The following is a 25,479-nucleotide window of genomic DNA, read 5'->3' on the forward strand; positions in this document are numbered from 1 at the left end:
TCATTCTAATGATATATCTCTTTTGCATGTTGGTACCCGTTCAAGTTTTCCTGTGGTTCCTGCTAATTCTGTTGGGGCTCGGTGTTTGCCCTCTATTATTAATCAACCCGGTTCTGATGGAATGGTGCAAAACCACCCCCCTGTCTTAGCGCCACTGGTATCAAGTTGCACAACCTCTACACAACCGGCTAATGCCCAAATGGTCTCTCAGGTTAGTGAGAACCTTTCTCAAACGAAGTTGTCTGCCGCCATAACATTGCAGGATAACATTAGTCCTAACCTATCCTGTACTCCGTCCTTTTCACAAGGGCACCTGAATCAAAGGTACGAGGCCTCACTAAACCCTCTTGACTATTCTAAGCCTTCCCAAGCACCCCCTACAACTGTTTTTCCCCAGATTTTCTCCAATCTGCCTCACCCATTGACCACTGTGTTTAAGGGTGTCTCTAAATTTTCAGCTAACTCCGTTGATGAAGTTATTTCCTTCCTTCGCTTTCTAACCAAGTTCAAGGATCAGGCAATAGTGTATAATCTCAGTAACGACAACATATTTCAAATTCTATACCCGCATGTCTCTGGAGCTCTTTCTGAGCATACTGCCAGGGCCATTTTGGAAAGATGGTCTATAGATCAGTTTCATGCCCATCTGCTTGAATATCCGTGTTATTCAAATGTGATTCAGTCAGACCCTGTGCCCTGTCTGCATTAGTGCAGAAGCACTATTTCAGAGTACAACATCTCAACGAGTCATTATCTGAATATGTCCACGACATTAAGCTCCAAGGTAAGATTTTCCGGCTCCACTATTCAGAGGCTCAGATGGTTGCCAACAACATAATTGAAGGTCTCGCCCCAAACTATAGATCATATCTGGCCCTTTCACCCCGACCAGCAATGTTCGCCCAGTTGGAAGCAATTACAGTGTCCGCTGAAGGCATTCGATATGCTGACCAGCTACGCCTTGCATTAGCCCCACCTCCTATAAGCATGCCCTCTCCTCAGGATTCTAAGACCACCCCGTCACCTGCTTCAAACTCATGTAATCCTCGTTCGTGCTTCAATTGTGGCTCCACGGCTCATCTCCATCGGGATTGTCCCAAGGCTGGGACATAAGGCAATGCGAAACCTGCCATGGGTAGAGGTGCTTCCACCAATTCTTCTTGCCATAACTGTGGATCAACTAGGCATTTCTCTAGGCAGTGCCCACGTAACATTTCTGGCTCTGGGCCCGCAGGCCATAGTAGTGCTAGATGACTAACCACCAGTTCTGATGTTAAATCCCAAAACATGGCTTCTTGTCTTGTCGATCATGACTGCACCTTGGTTGATTTATTTAATTCTGAGGCTAATGATTGTTCCCAGTCTGACTGGTGTTCATTTCTTGCAATCTTGTAGGATTTCTGCCATACCTTCTTGTAAACTACCATATTTAAGCATAGAGGTAAATAATGAACTTGTCTGTGCGTTACTAGACTCTGGGAGTAGTGTCAGCTTGATGAGTGAGACCTGGTACGATTCTATGAAAACTGTTTGCAAGTTACCTACATTACAACCCGTGTCCTTAACCTACCATACTGCTAATTCTAATTCGTTGAACATTGTAGGATCACTAGAGGTCAAGATTAGAGACCGTGATTTCACCTGGAAAATGCCAGTACTAGTGGCAAAGGATTTATCCTGCCAATTCATATTGGGTGCAAATTTTATTTAAACCTAAGAATTTCATTTTTGTCCGTATTGAACTGAGAATGGATGATAGGAAACTTAAAACGGTCCACCTTTTCAATACAAAAATGTTATAGTTTATTTATAACATGTATTTGCACTTGGAACTAGTTTCAACGCTGTTTTGCGTCATCATCAGCCAAAATGTGGGAAATAGGCCAGCATGTAGGCATTTATATTACACAAGGCTTACATTAAACAATACACATCTTACAAGGAGATAAAAACAGGGACGAATATAGAAACAAATGAATCGTTGAGAAAGCAAAAGTTATACATATTAAAAATAACCTTAACCACACATCTTGCAGTGCGAAAGTGTTCTTCTTGGATGATTCCTGAATATAAAACACACGCGCACACATTTCTGAAGAGCCAGCAGGCAGGACAAAGTAAAGTGAAACCTTAAGAGTTCTTCTGAGAAGAGTTCATCATTTTTTCTATGTTCCGACTAACTAATGAAGTCTTCCTTGAGTTCCTGATAAACATACACAACAGGAAATTCTCCTTCACTCTCAACAATAACTATAAAGACCAACGGTAAAATTTCATTTTAAATAATGTGCAGAGACGTGAAAGTATGATCTTGAACATGATATAACTCCTTCATATAACCCAATTTTTTACACAAGGTGTTACATTAAATAATACACATCTTACGAGGAGATAAAAACAGGGACGAATGTAGAAACACATGCATCGTTGAGAAAGCAAAAGTTATACATATTAAAAATAAGCTTAACCACACAACTTGCAGTGCAAAAATATTTGCCTTGAATGATTCCTGAATACAAAACGCACGCGCACACATTTCTAAAGAGCCAGCAGGCAGGAAAAAGTAAGGTGAAACCTTAAGAGTTCTTCTGAGAAGGGTTCATCATTCTTTCTATGTTCCGACTAACTAATGAAGTCTCCCTTGAGTTCCTGATAAACATACACAACAGGAAATTCTCCTTAACTCTCAACAATAGCTATAAAAGACCAACGGTAAATTGTATCTTAAATACTGTGCAGAGACGTGGAAGCATGATCTTGAACATGATATAACTTCTTCATTTAACCACCTTTGAAAGTCTCTCTCTATATTACATAGCTTCATTAACACACCATTCTGTAGATGCACAAAATAATCTTGTAATCTTCACAGGTCCGGTATTCAGCTCGACAAGAATATAAAATAGGTATTAAGGAATACGTTGTTGAGAGTTTGGAGGTTGACTGTGCCAGTATTTGTGGTGTATTGTTGCAGCGTTACGTGTAGGATGGGGGCAGGTTTCTATGATGTTTATTGCGGGACATGAGGCGGTAAAGCTATGGCGCGAGATGAAGAGGAACAGAGCGTGTTGGATAGTTTAGGTCTGGGGAGCGGCCATTGTTGGATTAGGAGGGGAGAGGGGAGGAGCGGTAGGGGAGGAGGAGTGGAAGGAGGGGAAGTATGGAGGGTGATGTGGTGAAAGTGTGTGGCGTGACAAAGTATTATGCATAATCTGAAAGACAGATCTGTTTTTCGGGATATTCATGTTTCTGAAAAATTCAATGAGAAAGTCGAATAGGATCTTTGGTTTCTCTGAGATGTCATTTAAGTTTAGGTTGGGATTGAAATATTGGTCTAAATGAATATAGAGGTTTTCAGTGACGTCTAGGAAAGAACCTTTGTTCAGAATATCTAATACCTCAAGATCTTGATTTATTTCAGTAAAGTTGTGCTTAAATTCTTTTATATATAGGCCGACCGCGGAAAAACGGTTGTGTTTTATGGCATTGACATGTTCTGCATATTTGATTTTAAAGCTGCGTCCTGTTTGCCCTAGGTAAGAACGTTTGCAGTCTTGGCAAGAAAACCTATATACACCTGATTTTGAAAAAGGACTACTTTTATTTATTGATGAAGAGTTGTGTAGGATCTCTGTGCTTCTATTGTTAGTACGAAAGGCTATTTTAACGTTGTGTTTTTTAAAAACGTTAGTGACGTTGTAAATTTCTTTATTTATTTATTTACATATTTTACGCCCACATTGGAGCACTGAAATCAATACATTTGAGTTAATTTCTTCTTCTTCTTCTCCCAGAACTTTTTCATCCTCTCCGACCTGGAAGCCCTTTGTGTGTCCGATATAGTATATTGTTTCCGTTCAACTGCTTTTAGTTTGAGACTTATGCTTTTGTTCTTCAAAATCCTCTTCTCTTTTCTGTCTTTGATTTGTTGCCGAGTTATACCCAATTCTTCCAAATCGTCCTTAACTTCTTTGAACCAATTATTATTGATTTTATTCTTCAAAAAGTAATCGAATAGTTGTTTCAATATCCTGGTGTCTGCTAATCTTGATATGTGACAGAAAAAGGAAATTCTTCTTTTACGCATTGTAGATATTATTGATTCACATTCACGATAGACAATGTTGTTAGGCAACAATCTCCACTGTCCATCAACTTGGTGTTTTTTATTAATAATTGTTCTAAGAATTCTTCTCTCAGTTTTCTGTAATTTGTCTGTTGTAGATTTTACATTTAATTTGAATAAAGTTTCACTAGCATAGGTTGCCTCTGGTTTAACTATGGAATTATAGTGTTTCAGCTTAGCGTTTATCGAAAGAGATTTTTTTTTATAGGTTGGCCAGGTAAGTCTTTGTGCTTGTTTAAATTTAGTTGTTCTGTGTTCTATTGCTTCTTTTTCATTTGTGTTCCATGTTATTATTTCCCCAAGATATTTGAATTTCTGAACAATTTTAATCTCTTTATTACTGTTCAGCTGAATAACTGGTAAATCAACTTTAAAAGTTGGCATCATTTCTGTTTTTTCAAATGAAATTTGTAATCCCATTTTTTTAGCTATAATTTCTAGTTGTTCAATTTGAAATTTAGCCTCTTCTATTGTATTTGCAAGTAATGCTAAATCGTCCGCAAAAGCAAGGCAGTTGAGTTTAATATTTCTACCGATCTTGATAGTTGGTTGGCATTTCTTGTTCCATTCACGCATAACCTTCTCCAATGCACAATTAAATAACAATGGTGAAAGTCCATCTCCTTGTCGAAGTCCAGTTCTTATAGTGAATGATTCTGATAATTCACCTCTAAATTTAACTTTTGCCTTCGTATTTTTAAAAGTCATATTAATGAGGTTAACAAGTTTTTGATGTAAGCCAAATTCTTTAAGGCTTTTTAATAATGAGTCACGATGAATACTGTCGTATGCTTTTTTAAAATCTACAAACGTGATGACCAGACCCTTACTTCGAACTCTTTGGTGCTTCATTATCCATTTTAAACTAATGATTTGATCTGGACAGCTTCTACCTGGTCGAAATCCTCCCTGATATTCTCCAAGTTCTTGGTCGAGTTGTTCTTGGATTCTTGTGTATATAATCTTGGATAAAATCTTGTATGTAATATCAAGTAAGGATATCCCCCGATAATTATTTGGATCGGAGCGATCACCTTTCTTGTGCAGCGGGTGGATTATCGCTGTATTCCATTCCTCAGGAAGCTTCTCCGTGTTCCAAATATCAATGATGTATTTATGTAGGTTTTGAATAGTCTGATCATTAGCATTCTTCCATATTTCTGCTACTATTTGATTCTCTCCTGCTGCTTTGTAGTTTTTAAGTGCATTAATTGCCGTTTTCACTTCATTGTAAACTGGTGGTATAATCTTTTGTAATGGAGTTTTATTTTTTGGGTTAGGATCAAATTCTAAATGTTCCACAGGATCCTCACAATTAAGTAACTCTTTAAAGTATTCTGCAAGAATGTTAGCATTATCCTGATTATTGTGTGCCATTTTACCATTTTTATTTCTTAACATAAGTGTGGGAGGGGTAAATTTAGATTGATATTGCTTGAATGTTTTGTAATAGTCTCTTGTTTTATGCTGATTGAATGTTTCTTCTATAGTGCTAAGCATTTCCTTTTGATAATTCCTTTTAATTGTCCTAATTTCTTTAGCTGTTTGTCTTCTGGCATTAATTAGTTCTTCTCGAGATTTTTCCGTTTTCCTCTGTTGATCATTTATCCATGCCTTGTGTCTTGCTTGAATTGCTTTGTCACATTCCTCGTTCCACCACGCATGTTTCTTTCTCCTTTTGATTGGGGCAATTTCTTCAGCTATGGTTTTAAGTTTGTTGATCATTGTCTCTAATTTGTCATTTAAAGGTGTTTTGGATCTCTCTAAATATATTTTATTATTTATTAAGTAACTGGGATCATAATTTCTCCTTGCTTTGAGATGATTATGTTTGTGTTTCCTTTTTGGTGTTAACTTGATTTTTATTTTTGAGATATAATGATCCGAGTCAATGTCTACCCCACGGAGGACTCTGACATTATAAATTTCTTTATGATAATCTTTATCCATGGCAACATGATCAATCTGAAACTCTCCCAATTTTACGTTAGGGCATTTCCATGTCATAAGTTTATGTGGTCGCCTCATGAATCTGGTGGTTTCCAAAACGAGTCTATGATCTGCACAAAGTTCAATTAATCTTTGGCCATTTTTGTTCGTTAATTTATGAGCTGGCCATTTTCCTACAACTGTGCGATACTTCTTTTCTCTGCCTATTTTAGCATTGAAATCTCCAAGTAAGATTTTTATATGCTCATCAGGGATCTTCGCTAATATGTAATCAAGTTCCTCCCAAAAGTTTTCAACTCCTTCTCTATCTTTATTGTTTTTGTCATTTGTTGGTGCATGGACATTTATTAAAGTATAAGTTTTATTCCCTACTTTAATTGTTAGAAGTGCCATCCTCGAAGATTTTGAAGAAAATTCTTCAATTGAGTCTATTATGCTACTATGAACAAGAAAACCTACACCAAATTGAGGGACATTCTTCATTACTCTTTCTCCTGGAGGTCCTTTGTAGAGACGATAACCTCCTGATTCAATTGGGTCCTGGTCTGTGTTCCTAAGTTCTTGTAAAGCCATTATTAAAATCCTATGTTGGTCCATTACATCAGTTAAATGTTTCAACTTGCCCACCTTACTTAGTGAATTAATGTTTAATGTTGCAAAGTATGAAAATTTTCCTGATTTGTTGAACTTAAGTCTCTTCTTACATTGTTGGGTTAGTCCACTGTCTGTCAGCTGTCTGTCGATTGTCTGTTGGGCTTCCAGGCGCTCCGATTCGCCTAGGTCTTCTACTTGACACCCCACCGATTCCGAGTGGTGTCTTTGTGCAGATCCTTGTTGTTGTTTGTCCACACCGGTGGATTTATTCATTAGAAGACTCATCATCATTGATTGTCTGATCTTTCGATCGAAACATTTCTGACCAAGGTCAGGCTTTACAATTCCAGATGTGATCTGGAAAGGTGATTAATGAAGTATGAATTGGTGATGAATGAAGTGCTACAAGTTCATCCTAGTTGTTCAGGACTGGGAGTAGGCATTTCCTCCATACTCCGCATATGTTATGGTTTTCCCGCCAATACTCGGGTAGCTGATTGCAGTGGTTTCCCACTGGGCGATGGGGTCGCCACATCCCTACGCCATGTAAATTTCTTTATTGAAGGTAAATGTGGAAAACGTGGCAGTGCTAGTATTGTCTTTTATTAGGGTGGTTTTTGGGCGGTGTCTGAATTTATTGATTATTCTTTCAATAAAGGATTCATTATATCCATTGAATTTTGCTATAGAGCGAATGTTGTTCAATTCTTTATTTAAGTTTTTTCTTGACATCGGAATTTTGAATGCTCGGTCTACTAAGCTATTATATGTAGCCGCTTTGTGTGTTTGGGGGTGTAGTGGGTCATTTCTTATAGTAGTGGCCGTTTGAGTGGGCTTTCTATAGATACTATATGTGAACGAAGAGGGGTGCCTATTGATTGTTAGGTCTAGGAAGTTGATGGAGTTGTTTGTCTCTGATTCTAAGGTAAATTTAATGTCATGATCAATGTTATTAAGGTTTTTGAGGGTGGATGGCGCGTCTATGGAGCGTTCATCTAGGATTATAAATGTGTCATCTACGTACCTAGCCCAGAATTGGATATTAGCAAATTTGATGTTATTGTCGATGGCGGTGTGCTCTAGGAAATCAAGGTAGATCTCTGCTAAAATTCCTGAGGCTGGTGAACCCATAGCCAAACCATCTTGTTTGTAAATGATCTTATCGAATGTGAAGTAGTTATTGTTAATTAGTAATCTTAATATGGTCATAAAGTCTTGAACTTCTAGCTTACTTAGTTGATTGTTAGCAAGTAAGTTCTTTTCGATGATCGGGAATAATGAGTTGGTGTTTATACTGGGACACATGTTGACTATATCAAAGGAGTGCATTGAATGATATGGTTGAAGCTTGAAACTGTTTAGTTTGTTCACTAATTCTACAGTGTTCCTGATGGATTTATTTGATGAGAATTTATAATGTTTATTAAGAAATTATTGGATAAATTGAGATAATTTATATAAGGGGCTTGGTCTGTAGTTTATTATGGGTCGAATAGGGACACCGGTTTTGTGGATTTTGGGTAGTGCTTTAGCTGTTGGTAGGCCTGGGTTCATAGTAATTAACTTTTGTTTTTCTTGCTCAGTGAGGAGAAAAGATGTGCTCTTTAGAATTTGTTTCAATTGCTTTTGAATTGATTTTGTTGGGTCCTTCTTAACTATCGAAAAGGAGTCATTATCTAAGAAAGTTTTGGTTTTTTGAACGTAATCTGTTTTATCCATAATGACTGTTGTGTTGCCTTTGTCGGCCTTTGTAATGATGAGGTGGTTGTCTTTGACTTTCTTTTTAAGATTGAGAATTTGTTTTCTTTCAGTGAGGGAGTCTTTGTTGATTTTGGTGATAGGGGTCGCAGTGCGATTTTTTGAGAAAAAACTTTTGTTTAATTGTTTTTTTTACGTCCATTCTGAGTTCGTCTTGTAGTTCATATGGCATTTTGCTGATAGCAACTTCTGATTCAACTACGAGTTTGGAGGCTGTAAGGGCCGAGTTGAAACAAGGCCAGTTGTGCTTTGGACCTTTCGAAAGAATTCTTATATCGTCCTCATCTAAGTTGGTGGTGGAAAGATTAATTACTGGTGGGTGGAATTGTTGTAGAGTGTCATTAGCAAGGTTAGGCTTGCTGTTAGGTTTTGGAGGGGAGTTGCTGTGTTTTACCTTATTTTTAAGTGCTACAAGTTTTTTCTCTAGTGTTATCTGTTTTTTGGACAAAATATTGAACAACTTGATTTGGACTTCGTCTTGAAAAAGATTCCACTGAGCATTTGAGAGTAAGGTGGCTGCCTCTAAGTGAGTTTCATATAAGTGATGATTTAAAAACTACTTTTTCTTATAGAGAAATTTTAGTTCATTTTCTAACCAAAGTTTGTTTGTCCTAACCTGAACATCTTGTTGATGGGGAGGAACAAAACGTTGTTTCGTGACGTTTTTTAAAAAATTAGGGGTTAAATTCTGTGTAATGCACTGTTTGATAAATGCTATATCCTTGCCTATTTTCCCAATTTTGATTTTTAAGCCCAAGTAATGATAGGCTAACGACTTTGCCTGGTTGGCTGCTTTATTTAAACCTAAGAATTTCATTTTTGTCCGTAATGAACTGAGAATGGATGATAGGAAAAATTAAAACGGTCCACCTTTTCAATACAAAAATGTTATAGTTTATTTATAACCTGTATTTGCACTTGGAACTAGTTTCAACGCTGTTTTGCGTCATCATCAGCCAAAATGTGGGAAATAGGCCAGCATGTAGGCATTTATATTACACAAGGCTTACATTAAACAATACACATCTTACAAGGAGATAAAAACAGGGACGAATATAGAAACAAATGAATCGTTGAGAAAGCAAAAGTTATACATATTAAAAATAACCTTAACCACACATCTTGCAGTGCGAAAGTGTTCTTCTTGAATGATTCCTGAATATAAAACACACGCGCACACATTTCTGAAGAGCCAGCAGGCAGGACAAAGTAAAGTGAAACCTTAAGAGTTCTTCTGAGAAGAGTTCATCATTTTTTCTATGTTCCGACTAACTAATGAAGTCTCACTTGAGTTCCTGAAAAACCAAAGATCCTATTCGACTTTCTCATTGAATTTTTCAAAAACATGAATATCCCGAAAAACAGATCTGTCTTTCAGATTATGCATAATACTTTGTCACGCCACACACTTTCACCACATCACCCTCCATACTTCCCCTCCTTCCACTCCTCCTCCCCTCTCCCCTCCTAATCCAACAATGGCCGCTCCCCAGACCTAAACTATTCAACACGCTCTGTTCCTCTTCATCTCGCGCCATAGCTTTACCGCCTCATGTCCCGCAATAAACATCATAGAAACCTGCCCCCACCCTACACGTAACGCTGCAACAATACACCACAAATACTGGCACAGTCAACCTCCAAACTCTCAACAACGTATTCCTTAATACCTATTTTATATTCTTGTAGAGCTGAATACCAGACCTGTGAAGATTACAAGATTATTTTGTGCATCTACAGAATGGTGTGTTAATGAAGCTATGTAATATAGAGAGAGACTTTCAAAGGTGGTTAAATGAAGAAGTTATATCATGTTCAAGATCATGCTTTCACGTCTCTGCACAATATTTAAAATGAAATTTACCGTTGGTCTTTATAGCTATTGTTGAGAGTGAAGGAGTATTTCCTGCTGTGTATGTTTATCAGGAACTCAAGGGAGACTTCATTAGTTAGTCGGAACATAGAAAAAATGATGAACTCTTCTCAGAAGAACTCTTAAGGTTTCACTTTACTTTTTCCTGCCTGCTGGCTCTTCAGAAATGTGTGCGTGTGTGTTTTGTATTCAGGAATCATTCAAGACGAATATTTTCGCACTACAAGATGTGTGGTTAAGGTTATTTTTAATATGTATAACTTTCCCTGTTTTTATCTCCTTGTAAGATGTGTACTGTTTAATTTCCTGTTGTGTATGTTTATCAGGAACTCAAGGGAGACTTCATTAGTTAGTTGGAACATAGAAAGAATGATGAACTCTTCTCAGAAGAACTCTTAAGGTTTCACCTTACTTTTTCCTGCCTGCTGGCTCTTTAGAAGTGTGTGCGCGTGCATTTGCATTCGGGAGTCATTCAAGGCAAATATTTTTGCACTGCAAGTTGTGTGGTTAAGCTTATTTTTAATATGTATACCTTTGCTTTCTCAACGATGCATGTGTTTCTACATTCGTCCCTGTTTTTATCTCCTCGTAAGTTGTGTATTATTTAATGTAACACCTTGTGTAAAAAATTGGGTTATATGAAGGAGTTATATCATGTTCAAGATCATGCTTTCATGTCTCTGCACATTATTTAAAATGAAATTTTACCGTTGGTCTTTATAGCTTTTGTTGAGAGTGAAGGAGAATTTCCTGTTGTGTATGTTTATCAGTAACTCAAGGGAGACTTCATTAGTTAGTCGGAACATAGAAAAAATGATGAACTCTTCTCAGAAGAACTCTTAAGGTTTCACTTTACTTTGTCCTGCCTGCTGGCTCTTCAGAAATGTGTGCGTGTGTGTTTTATATTCAGGAATCATTCAAGAAGAACACTTTCGCACTGCAAAATGTGTGGTTAAGGTTATTTTTAATATGTATAACTTTTGCTTTCTCAACGATGCATTTGTTTCTATATTCGTCCCTGTTTTTATCTCCTTGTAAGATGTGTATTGTTTAATGTAACGCCTTGTGTAATATAAATGCCTACATGCTGGCCTATTTCCCACATTTTGGCTGATGATGACGCAAAACAGCGTTGAAACTAGTTCCAAGTGCAAATACATGTTATAAATAAACTATAACATTTTTGTATTGAAAAGGTGGACCGTTTTAAGTTTTCCTATCATGCAAATTTTATTGTTAAAACAGGCATTATTTTGGACCTCCAGTTCAACAGATTCCATTTTAAATTTTGTGCAAGAACCTTTGAGCCGTGTGATCACTCCCCTATTCTGCCTTGTCACATTAATGCTGTTCTTGAAGATTCTGATGAACCCAAGGCTTATGCTCACTGAGGGAGTGATACGCCCATCCAAGTCAGCCTATTCTTCTCCCATGTTTCTGGTCCCTAAACCGCAAGGTGGTTATCGGCCTGTAGTCGACTATCGGATGTTGAACCGTAAGGTAGTCTTCCAATCTGTCCCACTTCCTGATTTGCATTCTTGTTTTTCTTGGTTCGCTTATGCAAAAAATTTCACCACCTTCGATTTAAATCAGGCTTATTACCAGATACCCCTTGCCGAAGAATCCAAGCATCTCACTGCATTTGCAACCGATTGGAACCTATATCAATTCGAACGCGTCCCTTTTGGTCTGGCGACTGGAGCGGCCGTTACAATAAATAAACTTGATATTTCCACCTATTCAATACAATTTTAATGCTGTTATTCAATTACGGATATTATTGCGGATAGTATTCAGCTCCTTGTTTAAATTAGCTTTAGTCATAGGGATTCTAAAAGCCCGGTCTACAAGGCTGAAATACATAGCTCTATTGTGAGCTTGTGGGTGTGTTGAATCTTGTCTTATAGTGACGCTAGTTTGTGTTGGTTTCCTGTAGATGTTGAAGAAAAAAGTAGGAGGCTGTCTCTTAATAGTTAAATCTAAAAAGTTAATTGATTCTTTCTTTTCAGATTCCAAGGTAAACTTGATGTGCGGATCTATGTCATTGAGTTTACTTAAGGTGGTCTTTGCATCTATTATCCGCTCATCTAGAACTACGAATACATCATCAACGTACCTAGACCCATGGTGTATGTTACTGAACGTATTTCCGGTATCTATCGCGGAATCCTCTAAAATATCCAAATAAATTTCTGCTAAAATCCCCGAGGCCGGAGACCCCATTCATAGCCCATTTTGTTTATAAATTATACTATCAAAAATAAAGTAATTATTGTTAATTAACAACCTTAATGAATTCATGAAGGCCTGTATCTCTAGTACACTTAGGTGACTAAGTTTTTAAATTGTTATGAATGATCGGTATTATCTTACTGGTATTAACACTTGGAAACATGTTAACCACATCGAACGAATGTATTGTGTGGTAGGGTCGTAGTTCGAAGTCGTTCAACTTGTTAACCAATTCAATAGTATTCTTAATTGATTTATTAGCCCTAAATTTATGTTGTTGTTTGAGGAATTTCTGAATAAACTGTGCTACTTTGTAAAAAGGATTTGGTCTATAGTTTATTATTGGTCTAATGGGGACTCCGGCCTTGTGGATTTTTGGAAGTGCTTTGGCTGTTGGAAGTCCCGGGTTCATGTTAATCAATTTAGTCTTTTCTTGTTCCGTAAAGAGAAAAACCGCTTTCTTTAATGTTTGTTTTAATTGTTTTTGAAGTATCTGTGTTGGATCTTTCTTAGACACTGTGAAGGTCTTATCATCGAAAAATATTTTGGCTTTTTGAATGTAATCGGCCTTATGCATAATTACTGTCGTATTACCTTTATCCGCTTTGCTTATGATAAGTTCTTCGTCTTGAATCTTCTTCTTAAGGTCTATGATGTGTTTTCTTTCAGTAAAAGAAACTTCTGCCGTAACAGAAGTTCTATTATTGTTTGCAATAAAGATTTTTTGTAATTGTCTTTTTACATCTGTCCTAACATCATCCTGCAAATCTTGTGGCATTTTACGAATTGTGACTTCAGATTCTGTTACTAATTTAGAGGCTATATTGGCCAAATTAACATTAGGCCAATTGTGTTTGGGCCCTTTAGAAAGAATGCTCTTTTCCTCCTCGCTTAAATCAATTGTAGACAAGTTGACTATTGGAGTATGGAATTGAACTAGTGATCCGTCATTGGGATTATGCCTAGGTTTTTTAGAGGAAGGTTTGCTGGCTACTACTTCGTTATGCAACATGTTAAGTTTTTTCTCTAATGTTGTCTGTTTGATATTAAGAAAATTGGTAAGTTTGTCTTGAACCTGAGCTTGGAAGAGGTTCCATTGAGCTTTCGTAAGTAAACTCGTGGCCTTGAGGTGAGCCTCATACAGTTTCTGGTTTAAATTGGATTTTTTCTTATGAAGAAACTTTAATTCATTCTTTAGCCATAACTTTTTAGTTTTTGAATGAACATTACTTTGATGTTTTGGAACCTTATGTTTTCTGAAAACACTTCTGAGAAATTTGGGGGTCAAATTCTGTGAAATACACTGTTTTATAAATTTTATATCTTTGCCTATTTTTCCTACTTTGACTCTTAAGCCCATATATTGGTAGGCTACGGGTTTTGCTTGGTGAGCTGCTTCAGTTAGAAATTTCATTTTTCCGTATTGAACCAAGAATTACAATAAATAAACTTGATATATCCACCTATTCAATACAATTTTAATGCTGTTATTCAAATTACAACATATTAAATCTCCCTCCACACGCGCGGCCCACATACATCATCTCAACCCACCCCTACTTCCCCTCTTTAGCTACGTCCGATCATGCAAACCTGCTCAGAGTCTTCATGGTTCATTGAGCGCGGCTAGCAATAGCATTGTCTCACGGTACTTTGAGGTGAGTGCTACATACAATCACTTTATCATTTTGCTGATTAGAACCACAACACATTCAACACTGTATCGTTAACCGCGTTTTAATATATTTACAGGTTCCGCATTGAACCAGGAAACATTGGTTTCACAAACATCACAAGAAACTGTTAACGTTAATGTTTCCACCTCATAGGCCTAAGACATAGAAGATTTTATGCAGAAAATTCCATATGACCAACGTTCATGATTTTTGAGATGGTTCAGCAGTATACAAGTTGTAGTGAAATGGAACACAATATTTTATCTATCGCTCAACATATTTAAGGACTCCACAACTGCTTGTTCATAAGAATATCATTTAACCAATGAACTTTTATTATACGACTGACTTGCAAGTCTTTTACTTGTCATAATAGTCTTTAATGAGTTAAGGTTTTAATTATAGATTTAACTGGATTTTATGCCAAACATTTTAAGACATGTCATGAATTTTAAGGTTGCCTATTTTCCGAAAAAGCTGAAGATGACGCAAGTCTGCTTTACAATGGTGAAAAATGAAAGTATCCTCCAAATCAATACATCATATATTCCGTCATTAGACGGAGTAAACAAGATCAGACATGTTTCGGCTCGTTTGAGCCATCTTCAGTGAAAAAAATTTAGGGGGGGGGTTGGAATAATTTACATAATATGATTTGAAAAAATGCTAAAAAGCATAATGAAAGCGCAAATGAAAAAACAAACAAAAGAGAGCCTATACGGAAACAAAATTAGCACAAATATACAATATTTACATCAATATGCAGAGCAAAAAACAAATTATTGTGACAAAATTATTATTATTTCAAATTAACACCTGTTTCACTGAATTTTGTCACAATAAGTTGTTTTTTGCTCTGCATATTGATGTAAATATTGTATATTTGTGCTAATTTTGTTTCCGTATAGGCTCTCTTTTGTTTGTTTTTTCATTTGCGCTTTCATTATGCTTTTTAGCATTTTTTCAAATCATATTATGTAAATTATTCCAACCCCCCCCCCTAATTTTTTTCACTGAAGATGGCTCAAACAAGCCGAAACATGTCTGATCTTGTTTACTCCGTCTAATGACGGAATATATAATGTATTGATTTGGAGGATACTTTCATTTTTCGCCATTGTAAAGTGAAAACCGTCAATACGGAATGATTCTAATATCTTGTAACGCAAGTCTGCGTCGAAACTAGTCCTGTGAAATTTAATATGTTGTAATAGAATAACAGCATTAAAATTGTATTGAATAGGTGGAAATATCAAGTTTATTTATTGTAATTCTTGCTTCAATACGGAAAAATGAATTTCTTACGTTAACTGGAGCGGCCGTCCTTGCACGGTTACTAGATTATGTCTTATCGGACATAAAGTTCAAGTTCGTTTATAATTACCTTGATGATCTCGTAATTTTTAGCGATACCTTTGAGGAACACCTACTCCATCTCAACAAAGTGTTTGAAAGACTGCGTAAAGCAGGTCTAACCCTCAAGGCATCCAAGATTTCCTTCGCACAACCCCAGATGTCCTTCTTAGGAAATATCATGTCGGGGAGGGGTGTCTCAATCGATCAGTCTCGTACTGCCACCATCCAGAATTTTCCCCCTCCAAAGGACGTCAAGGCTGTAGCCAGATTCATTGGCATGGTTAATTTCTTTCGCAAATTCATGCCCAATTTTGCTGAATGTGCAGCCCCATTAAATGCTTTGAGAAGAAAGGATGCCAAATTTGTGTGGGGTGATGCCCAACGTGAAGCCTTCATGGACTTGAAATCTGCCTTATGTAACGCTCCTGTACTGGCTATGCCAGACTTTTCTAAACGCTTCATCCTTCAGACTGACGCCTCTTCTTCAGGCATATCTGGAGTTCTTCTACAGGAATTTCAAGGAGGGCGTCGTCCTATTTCTTATGCTTCATGTGCCCTGAATCCTGCTGAGCGAAATTATTCCTTGGCTGTTGTCTTCTCTTTAGAACGCTTCAGAATGTACCTGGAACATCTTCCTTTTGATCTGGAAACTGACAATCAAGCATTGAGCTGGGTACTGGCCAAGCCGCGAAAGACCGGTCGTCTAGTACGTTGGGCAGTGCGCATCTCAGCCTTCCAATTTCAAGCCCGCCACATTCGTGGCACGGAAAACGTTGTGGCTGATGGCCTCAGCAGGATATTCAATCCAGGCAGCTCTGACCCTCAATCAGAGCCAACTGACTCATCTCCCAAACAAGTATCAGCTTTTGTTAACACGTTCCCTGCGGCAGTGAATTTCGATGACTTAATGTTACGTCATATCGGCCCACCGGTAACCCGATGCTGCCTTTAGTTATTATCGGTTCGGGTTACCGGTGACCTGACGAAATTGACTTTGTTTACTCCCTAGTATGAAATCCTAAACAATTCATGTGCACTAGTTGTGTGCGTCATTGCTGAGGAGTCATTCCAGCATATTTACCTGTGCGACAGTGTTCCAATTCAACAATTGCATGAAACAGAAATGACCCCGGAATTAATTATTACATTCTCGTTCATTGATCAGTTCTTATTGGAATATGAGAGGCCTATGTTAATTATTTTCATACTGGTGTCACTTTGTTCCAAATAATGAACAATACGTCCGGGATACAGTGCTGTCCTAACCCTCTTTCTTTTCCGTGCCACCGGTGTGTCAGAATGTGAAGGCTCCATGCCTAAAAAGGACGTGAAATTGCTTGTAAATATTATCTACGGAAGATAACAAATAAAGGTCGTGAAATTGCTTGTAAATATTATCTACGTAAGATAACAAATATGTCAATAACTACTCCAGTAACCTCTATTCGCTTACCTAAGAGCAATGTAGAAAGCAGATATCAGAAGGGTGGTACTCCTTAACCAACAATCTACCATCGGCGGGCACCAACACTCTAGGCTTCATTCACCGTGATCGCGCCAAGCGATTCCCGCGTAAAAACATGGGTCAGACAGTAATCGGGACTCAGGGTGACCCGAAGCGATATGAATGGAAGATGAAAAAATCTTCCTTCGGATCACCAGTGGGCCGATCAAAACTAGCAGTATGCCTCGATCCTTTACTTCAATTGGAACACTATGTTGCCATTAGTTAACGGAAATTCTTAACTAGGACGTAGTTACTTACTTCGCAGTTTTGGGAAGTTCGCGCCGATGGATAAGAGTAACATGTTTCGGGGCACATGGTGGCCCGAACCGCACGGAACGTGTTAATGTAGTTCTTACAAACTCTCCCTTCCTTTTCAAGGATATATCCAAACATCAAGAGGACGATGCTGAGTTAAAAGGGGATTATCGACAGGATTAAATATGGTGAGCACGTTAAACCCTACATTCTTAAGAATGGTGTCCTGTGTTGTCCTGCTCGCGGTCGTAGACACCCCAAAATTGTAGTCCCAACTAACCTGGTCCCGCCTATCTTCAAATGTTTTCATGAATCCCCAGTGGGCAATCATCTGGGCATTTTCAAAACAAGAGAGAAGATTCGTACCCTTGTCAAGTCCTGCAAGATTTGTAACATCAGCAAACCCACCCCGAATACTCATCTAGGTCTCTTGTCTTCTGAGCAAGCTTCTTGCCCAATGGAAAGACTGTTCATAGACTATATCGGGCCCTTCCCGAGATCTCGGAATGGTCTTTGTTTCATACTTGTGTGTGTGGACGCCTTTTCGCGTTTTACGTTGCTGTTCCCCACTCGGATGGCTAACGCAAACACCACCATCTCGTGCTTGAAACAGATATTCGCCTCGTTTGGACCCTGTCAATTCTTGGTAAGTGATAACGCAAGAGCATTTACTTCTGCCCAGTTCTGGAATTTCTATTTTGATCTATCCATTGCTCATGAAACCACTACCCTGTATTACCCAAAACCAAATTATGCTGAGAGAGTGAATCGTAACCTGCGAACTGCCCTCATCGCTTATCACTTCTCAAACCACTCCAAGTGGGATTCCTCATTAAATTGGTTGTCATTTGCATTTAACACTGCTGTCCATGAAAGCCACAAGCAAACCCCTGCTTCGTTAATGTTGCCTTTTACTCCAAATTCTCCTCTATCTAACCTATGGTCGATTATTGATCTTCTGCCCGACGATGCCAGCCCAGAAAAGATCCGAGCTAATTGGCACTGTGCATGAAAGAACTTGAAGGTTTATTACGCTAAGGTCCAGGGTAATTACAACCACGGGCGAAGGCCGCACGAGCTCTCTGTGGGTGACCAGGTGTTTGTTAAAACACATCCCGTCAGTAGTGCTGCGAACCATGTTATCAGTACGTTGGCCCCCAGATTTCGAGGTCCCTGCACCATCTTAAAGTTCCTTACCCCAGTAACATTATTGGTGAGCGATCCCGAAAGGAAAAGGATCAGCAGAGTCCACCTTTCCCAGATCAAAGTACCTTAAGTCTGGTAGGGAAGGGGTAAATACCATTGTTGGTGACCGTGTAGACCTAGTTGTAAACTATTGAGAGTTTAGTTAATAAGATAATGATAAGTTTATCGTAAGGTATTTAGAAGGTTTTAATTATAAGGTAATAATAAGTTTTGTTGTAAGTTAGTTGTAAGTAACTGTATAGGTGAATACTTTAGCTATCCTCTACTATAATGGATTTAGTATTATACGTTAGGTAGGTTTTAGTTTAGGGTCACTCCTTGGAATTTGTTCCCCTCACCTTCAGGTTTAGGGTAAACTCCTATAGTTTCCTTTCACCCCCACCATAATCTTGTCAGATGTATTATAGACAGCAGTGCTTACCCCGGGGTTAGTGCCCTAATATCCCTGGTGTGCGAGGGAGAGTCCTTACTGCATACTTATTAAGCCACCTTTTGGGTGACTGCGCAAGAGCTTTGAGCCCAGCAGCATACTTTCCTTAAGTATTCCCCTGTCTGCTGCGGTTTGTTTGTGTTACAGTGGCTGCAGTGACCAGCTTCTTCGGACAGCAACCTGAAGTGCCAAGTTGGGAGGCACACTCTGTGCCTTGGGCGCTACCATGCCGCACCACGATCCTGTGTCATAAGTCCTATGGTGGCAGTCTGCCTGGACGGTGTCTCACCCTGCTGCTTATCTGGTGCAAGATACCACTGGACTGCAATTACATGGCTACCTCAATCAGACTGAAATTGAATGGAGGCTGGCGGCAAATGGCCGTGTTGGCAGCTGCATCATCAGCGAGAACCTGTGGCCTAGCTGTTCTGTGACTGGTGTGGAAAAGTGGTGCAAAATACTGAGTCCATAACTCGTCTAATGGGAAGCTTTTGAACGTGTTTAGCAACAGAGTGAGAAGTTTCTGGATGACTAACATTTGGCAGAAGGAAAGTGTGTACATCCTTCGGTAGACAGAGTGCAAATTGTCTAAACTACTGTGAAGTGTAATGTGACTGACTATCCATGTAGATTTTGTGATATTTATTGAATAGGTGGATCTATGAACACCTTTATTATTTTTGAAAATTATTGATGAATCGTAAAATCTTGGCTACTAAAAGGACCTGTGGTGTGCTGACAGTTTGTTTTGTTTGTTATCAGAAAGTCTACTCCAAGAAATCGTGAGTGTTAGAATAATGTATCTTTACTATCTGTATTGTGTGCAAACATTTTATCACTTTCTCCCCAAGGAAACTATGTTAATGGTCGAGCGTAGCTCGACTTTCGGGGCGAGGAAGATGTCACAGGTGAACAATATAGTGGACGTGGAAAATGTTTTTGAAGAATTTATTTGTAAAGTATGATATAATGTTTTATTTGTAATGACCTAACCTGTACTGTGTATTATTTGTAACATAGGTATTTGTAAACAGTAGATTTCAATTCTGTACTTACTGGAAGTATCTAGAAAATTGTTGAACAGGGTGTGTGCCTTTTGTGGGTTATGTTTTTCTAGAAGGAATTTTCTAACTATTCTGGAAATGGAAAATTCGCGAACGTGTGTATTCGAGAATGTTAGTTAATGTTCGCAAGGGGAGTAGGAATTGTGATTGGTGAACTTAGGAGGGGATGGGCGGACTCATGCATTCTGATTGGCTACTCCAAGGCCAGGGTTTTCTATATATAGTGCGCGAGGCAGCGTTCGTGATAATTCGGTTTGTCTTGGCCTGATCTGCCTTTACTTTGTGTTGGTCTGCGTCGAGTGTGACGCCTCGCTTCCGGGATGGCGCGGCTTCGGGTAAGCACTCTTACTTTCCGTTCCGGTTAACATTTCCGTAATGTTCGGTTGCTATTTCGTATAGGAGTCTGCCCTAGCCTAACCTAGATTTGCCAAATTAATTATTTACGACGCCTTAGCTTTTCTGCTGGGGTTCCCTGTTTGTTTTCGAGATATTCCCATTTCTTATTTCACTAAATATGTAGATTGTAATTTAATATATTTACCTTGGGGTTTGCCTCTGGTAGTTCAGTGTCTCTTGATGTACGCTAGAGTTTAGGAGAGTACTTTCACTTCACTGTAAATTGTAATTGCTTTTAGGTTGCTTTTGACCTACTAAATTGCATTGTGCAACTGCTTTGGTAAGTAGATGTATAGTGATTTGAAATTCTGAATTTACAGAAAAGCATTATTAAAGAACCTCTAAGTTATGCATATCACAGAGTTTAAAGTTCGTATGTTGCAAGTTTGGTGGATTTCGTTTCGGAATGTATTCGTAAAATTTTCACTTATAAATAATATTTTTCAAATTTAAGGATCACGGCGAATTATTTCGGAATCTGCAATCTCAGCCACATCCATACCCTCAGCAGGTCGTAGTTCCTTCCATTTTCCTGGTTCATTGTCCACTAGTTGGCCCAACTGATATTTCGTATTATGTTGTTGTTGGCTGAGATCCGCGTAGGCTAGCTGATGTTTCTCTGTGTGTATAGTGTTTTCTGATAGTGTGTAGTTGCTCTTACGTCCCTCCTTTTGTGTTCAGTACTTGTTTTGTGTAACCACCGTAGTACAGGCAACACCATCCACTACACAGGTGACAAACATTCATCATAACCAATAAGCGCCAATGTCAGCATCATCATTAGTATACAAGAGTGCGATCTGGATGTGGAATCAGCACAAGTGAAATGTGTGCTGCTGTTGGTCAAAGAAGGTTGACAACATACTCTACCGAGCCAGGAAATCAGGTGAAGTCTTAATCCTCGTAAGACACAAGGAAGTCATTCACATCTTCAGTAATAACAAATATATCGTGACAACAATGTGGATGAGGCTGAACCTCCCACAGAGTTACAGCAACTTTGATAAGGGAAACACAAAATAGAAAAAAATTACTCCTAGATGAAGTAGACCATACATACTTGAAGCTTCTCTATCGTGAGCTCGTAATCCTTGTTAGCACTGCCCATTTTCTTCTCTGCAAGCTCCTTTCGGATTGTCATTTCGCTCAGTTCTTCTTGTTTCAGCTTCAGTGAAATCTTCAGCTCCTGAAATGAAATTCGGAATTAATGTCCTCATAAACGATTAACAATATACAGAAGGAATGATCAAGTCTCAGCATCAGCTACTGAGTGTGGTTGTGATTTGAAACATATAAACACAATACCTCTCTATGAAGTTTTAACCATCTGCCAGAGTGGAGTATCTTTGTTTACTTCTTAGAACATATATTCTGAAGCAATCTCTTCAAACTGACAGTAACATTTGTTGAGGATGTCACAACAGATTTTTTCATGGCTGGTCTTGGCCAGAAAATCAAACTTCTAAAGACTGGACTGTATGTACAGGTATGATGGCCTGAACTAAGCACCTTATTTTTGCTCTTAGAGAAGTACTGCTGTTATACCTGGTGAACAAATTAGAGAAAGTCTCACGCAGAAAGAAGAGCTGCTAGGTCAGAGTGGTTTGCAGTTCAACAGGGTAGTTCTTCATTACTGTGATGGATGCAGTAATAAAGGCTGTTAACAAGGAAGATAAGACAACAATGACATTATGCAGTGAGATGAGAAGAGTTTGAGAACATCAGCTTGGTTATGAGCAGGGAACCTGAACAGATTCTTTCTGACAACACAGACATCAAGAACACAAATATGTTTCTCCTACACCACCATCAAATAAGAAATCTCCAATGGAATACAACCAGCATCACTCAATTCATCACCTCCTGACCTGATGTTATCTAGTGTCAGTCTTGACCTGTGGAGTTGAAGCAGTTACCAAGACAGCACCACACAACAGTAGACTTCAAGCAACTGAAATGAAGTTCTTATGATCTTGGTTACAGAAAACCAGAAGAGACAAAATATAGAACAAGGAAATTTACTAACAATTTACTGGACAAATAGGATATAAAAACCATCTATAAACCACACTGGAAGCTAGCCCATTATTTACCATCAGTAAAAGACACAACAGAACTACCAGCTCCTGGAGTATACCTCATTGAATGTAGCTGCGGAATGTGCTATGTTGGTGAAAAAAAGTCTGATCTCCACCTGCCTAAAAGAACATATCCGTCACACCAAGAACCAAAACACAGATATTTCAGCGGTAGCCAAGTCCTACAAAACAAGACACGGAACATAATTTGACAAGACCAAGATCCTAGCATCTATCCCTTGGAATCTGGAAAGGAAAATCCGTGAGGCTACTGAAATCAAGAAACATTCGAACAATATGAATATGAAGCTCTGTGATAACATAGGTCAATTAAGACACATATTATGGATATTGTGCAGCAGTGAAATATGCAACAGTGTGCTTCTACAAAGAAGGAAACCTGAAAGTCACCTCTCTTATCACTCCGGCATAATATAGTAAAAGTGACAAGAATATAAAAAGAGGTTTTTATGAAGTGGTGAATATAAAATTATCATCCTCGCGTACACTGCGGAAAGAAGCCGCGCAAGTGTAAAGTATGTTGAAGTACGTTCCCAGGACAGGGGCGAAGTATACAACATACAATTGTATGCTTCGACGAAAAAGATACCGTGATGGTCATCTTCTGAGTACTCTGGAGAATAGCAAGACGAATGTCAAACAGACATTAAGATGTTTGCATGAAGTAGTGATATAACACATCACGGAACACATAGTGGAAGGAGGATATGCACTTGTATGTCAAGAGAATTTCAACAGAGGATAAGCTCAAGAAACGTCTACAACATTCAGAGAAGAAGCCATGGAAGAACGAAGAGTGCAAGTTTACTCTTTCACCAAGAAGGAACCTAAACCCTCCCTGGAGAAAAAGTGTACATGTGTCATTAATGTAACAGGGCGTTTTCGCAAATTGTTGATCCAGAAAAACAAAAATGCATTCATTCAGGGGTGAGACTACAGAAGTGTACAATATGCGGTAATAATATGTTATCAAGTAACAAACTACAGATTAACCAATATAATAATCCTCTTCAGGACCTGCTCACCTGATGAGTTAAACTGAGCACTGTCCCTGCATTGCAGGAGGTCATAGCCCTTAGGGGATTCACATAGCTAATTTATTTATTTATTTATTTATTTAAAATCAGCAATTCTTGGATGCTTACGTCAGCCAGAAAGGCTGGCATATATAGACCAAGGTCAGGAACCACCCTTGTAGTATGATTGCTGCCTGGGAGACTGATTACCTCTGATCGAGTAGGGATATTTCAGTCGCCTTGACAAAGAATACCGAAATGTATTCAAAACATTGGCAAACTGTACGTAATGTACAGGAAACAACACGGTTCAGCCCAGAAAATAAACTAAATAAATTTACTAACACATTGAGAAATGAAATTGTGTGTTCGAATGGAGGTTTTAAAATAACAATGAGGGAAAATCGTCACTGCTGTTGGATCTTTTTACTGTGCATACTTGAAAATGGAAAAGAAGAAGCTATAGCTTATACAAAGCCCACTGAGGAACTTCCAGCAAATGCAGAATTAGACAGTGTTCTAAGAGCGGCAGCAACAGGAAAACAAGAAAGCCTGAATGACTATTGAACTGAGAAAATGGACATGAGGAGGGATCTCAAGAACTCTGTCACCGAAGAAAGAAGGCAGTAATACAAGAAATTGAGATATGAAATAAATCAAGAAGGGGAAAAAAGCCCAAGAAAACATTCTAGCATCCCACTGCACACAAATGGACGATAAGAAATATGAATCAGCTTATTTATTTTTGTCTTCCTTCAAGTGACAGAGTCACAGTGAGCAGAACTCCTCTTTATGGTGACTGTACAGCCCAATGCAGGAGGCACTGTTCTATTTTCCTCTTTTTCTTTTCTACATTGCCTCTTATCGTTCGCTATTAGCCTATAATTTTCTTCAAAAGGTAGTGTGCCACGATGAACTAACTAAAGGTCTCCCAGTATGTGGCATATCTTCATGTTAGCCTTAATTACATCTTCAAATTGCTTTTCTGACCTCCCAAACAATGTTTGCCCACTGTTAACTGAGAGTAAAACACCTGCATGCGTATTACAAGCCCTGTCCATCGTAGCTGACATCTTAAATCCATGACTTCTATACTGGTGGTCTGTGCCTCTTCAAGCACACTGACATTTGTGTGTGTCTTGCCAGATTATACACGTGATATTCTTCGTCTGTAGCATGTCCAGGATTCCAGCCCATACAGTAAGCTGGGAACTACAACTGAATCATATGAGAGGATCTTTGTTGCAACAATGACATCATGACTGTCAACAACTCAAAATCTTAGTTTGGCAAAGGATGCTCCACAACAGTTGATTCTTAATTGGATTTCCAAATCTATATTTGTGTGTGATGAGAGAATGCTGCCAAAGTAAGGGAAGGTGTTTACAACTTGAAGGCTCAGTCCATCGATGGAGACCAATCTCTCTGTATGTGGTTGAAAGGGCATTCAACATTAAGGTATATCTTCACGTTAAAAAATGCATTTAAGTGAAATAAAAAAATAAAAAAATTTATTTGCATTTTATGGAAGTGTTATCTTTCTACTTTAAGAATATATACATTTAACAAAAGCAAACGGCTTTCAGAGAGGTTTAAAATAATATGTGCAGCATTCTCTTTGAACTGAGAGTGGGCAGGTAACGTTTTAATTCAATTTCTGGGGCCGATGACCTTCGATGTTAGGGCCCTTAAAACAACAATCATCATCATCAATTCAATTTCTTGAGGACAGTCAGTTTGAATTTAGCGCCCATATTATGTTAGTTGCCTGAATTGAAATGTAGTTCAATTTTTTATGACCAGATGTCCTTCATGTAGCATTCCCTCCAAAAGGCAGTACCACAAAATATAAACAAACATGGTTTCTAACCTCGCATAAAGACGTGACAAACTTCTGTTCATAACTCAGTGGTTTTTGTGACAATGGGCTCAAAAAGCCAT

General features: G+C 38.4%; 1 protein-coding gene across 3 annotated transcripts in view; it reads right to left on the reverse strand.

The window, feature by feature from the left end:
• Positions 1 to 25,479, reverse strand: part of DCTN1-p150 (dynactin subunit 1) — a 684,595-nt gene that overhangs the window by 147,457 nt on the left and 511,659 nt on the right. For all 3 annotated transcript variants that reach the window (XM_067155601.2, XM_067155604.2, XM_067155600.2), the window contains one exon: positions 21,484 to 21,609. In XM_067155601.2, the coding sequence (XP_067011702.2) occupies positions 21,484 to 21,609 (126 nt within the window). The remainder of the gene's footprint in view (positions 1 to 21,483; positions 21,610 to 25,479) is intronic.

The sequence above is a fragment of the Anabrus simplex genome, chromosome 11 (assembly GCF_040414725.1).
Source record: "Anabrus simplex isolate iqAnaSimp1 chromosome 11, ASM4041472v1, whole genome shotgun sequence".
In the NCBI taxonomy this organism is placed as follows: Eukaryota; Metazoa; Arthropoda; class Insecta; order Orthoptera; family Tettigoniidae; genus Anabrus; species Anabrus simplex.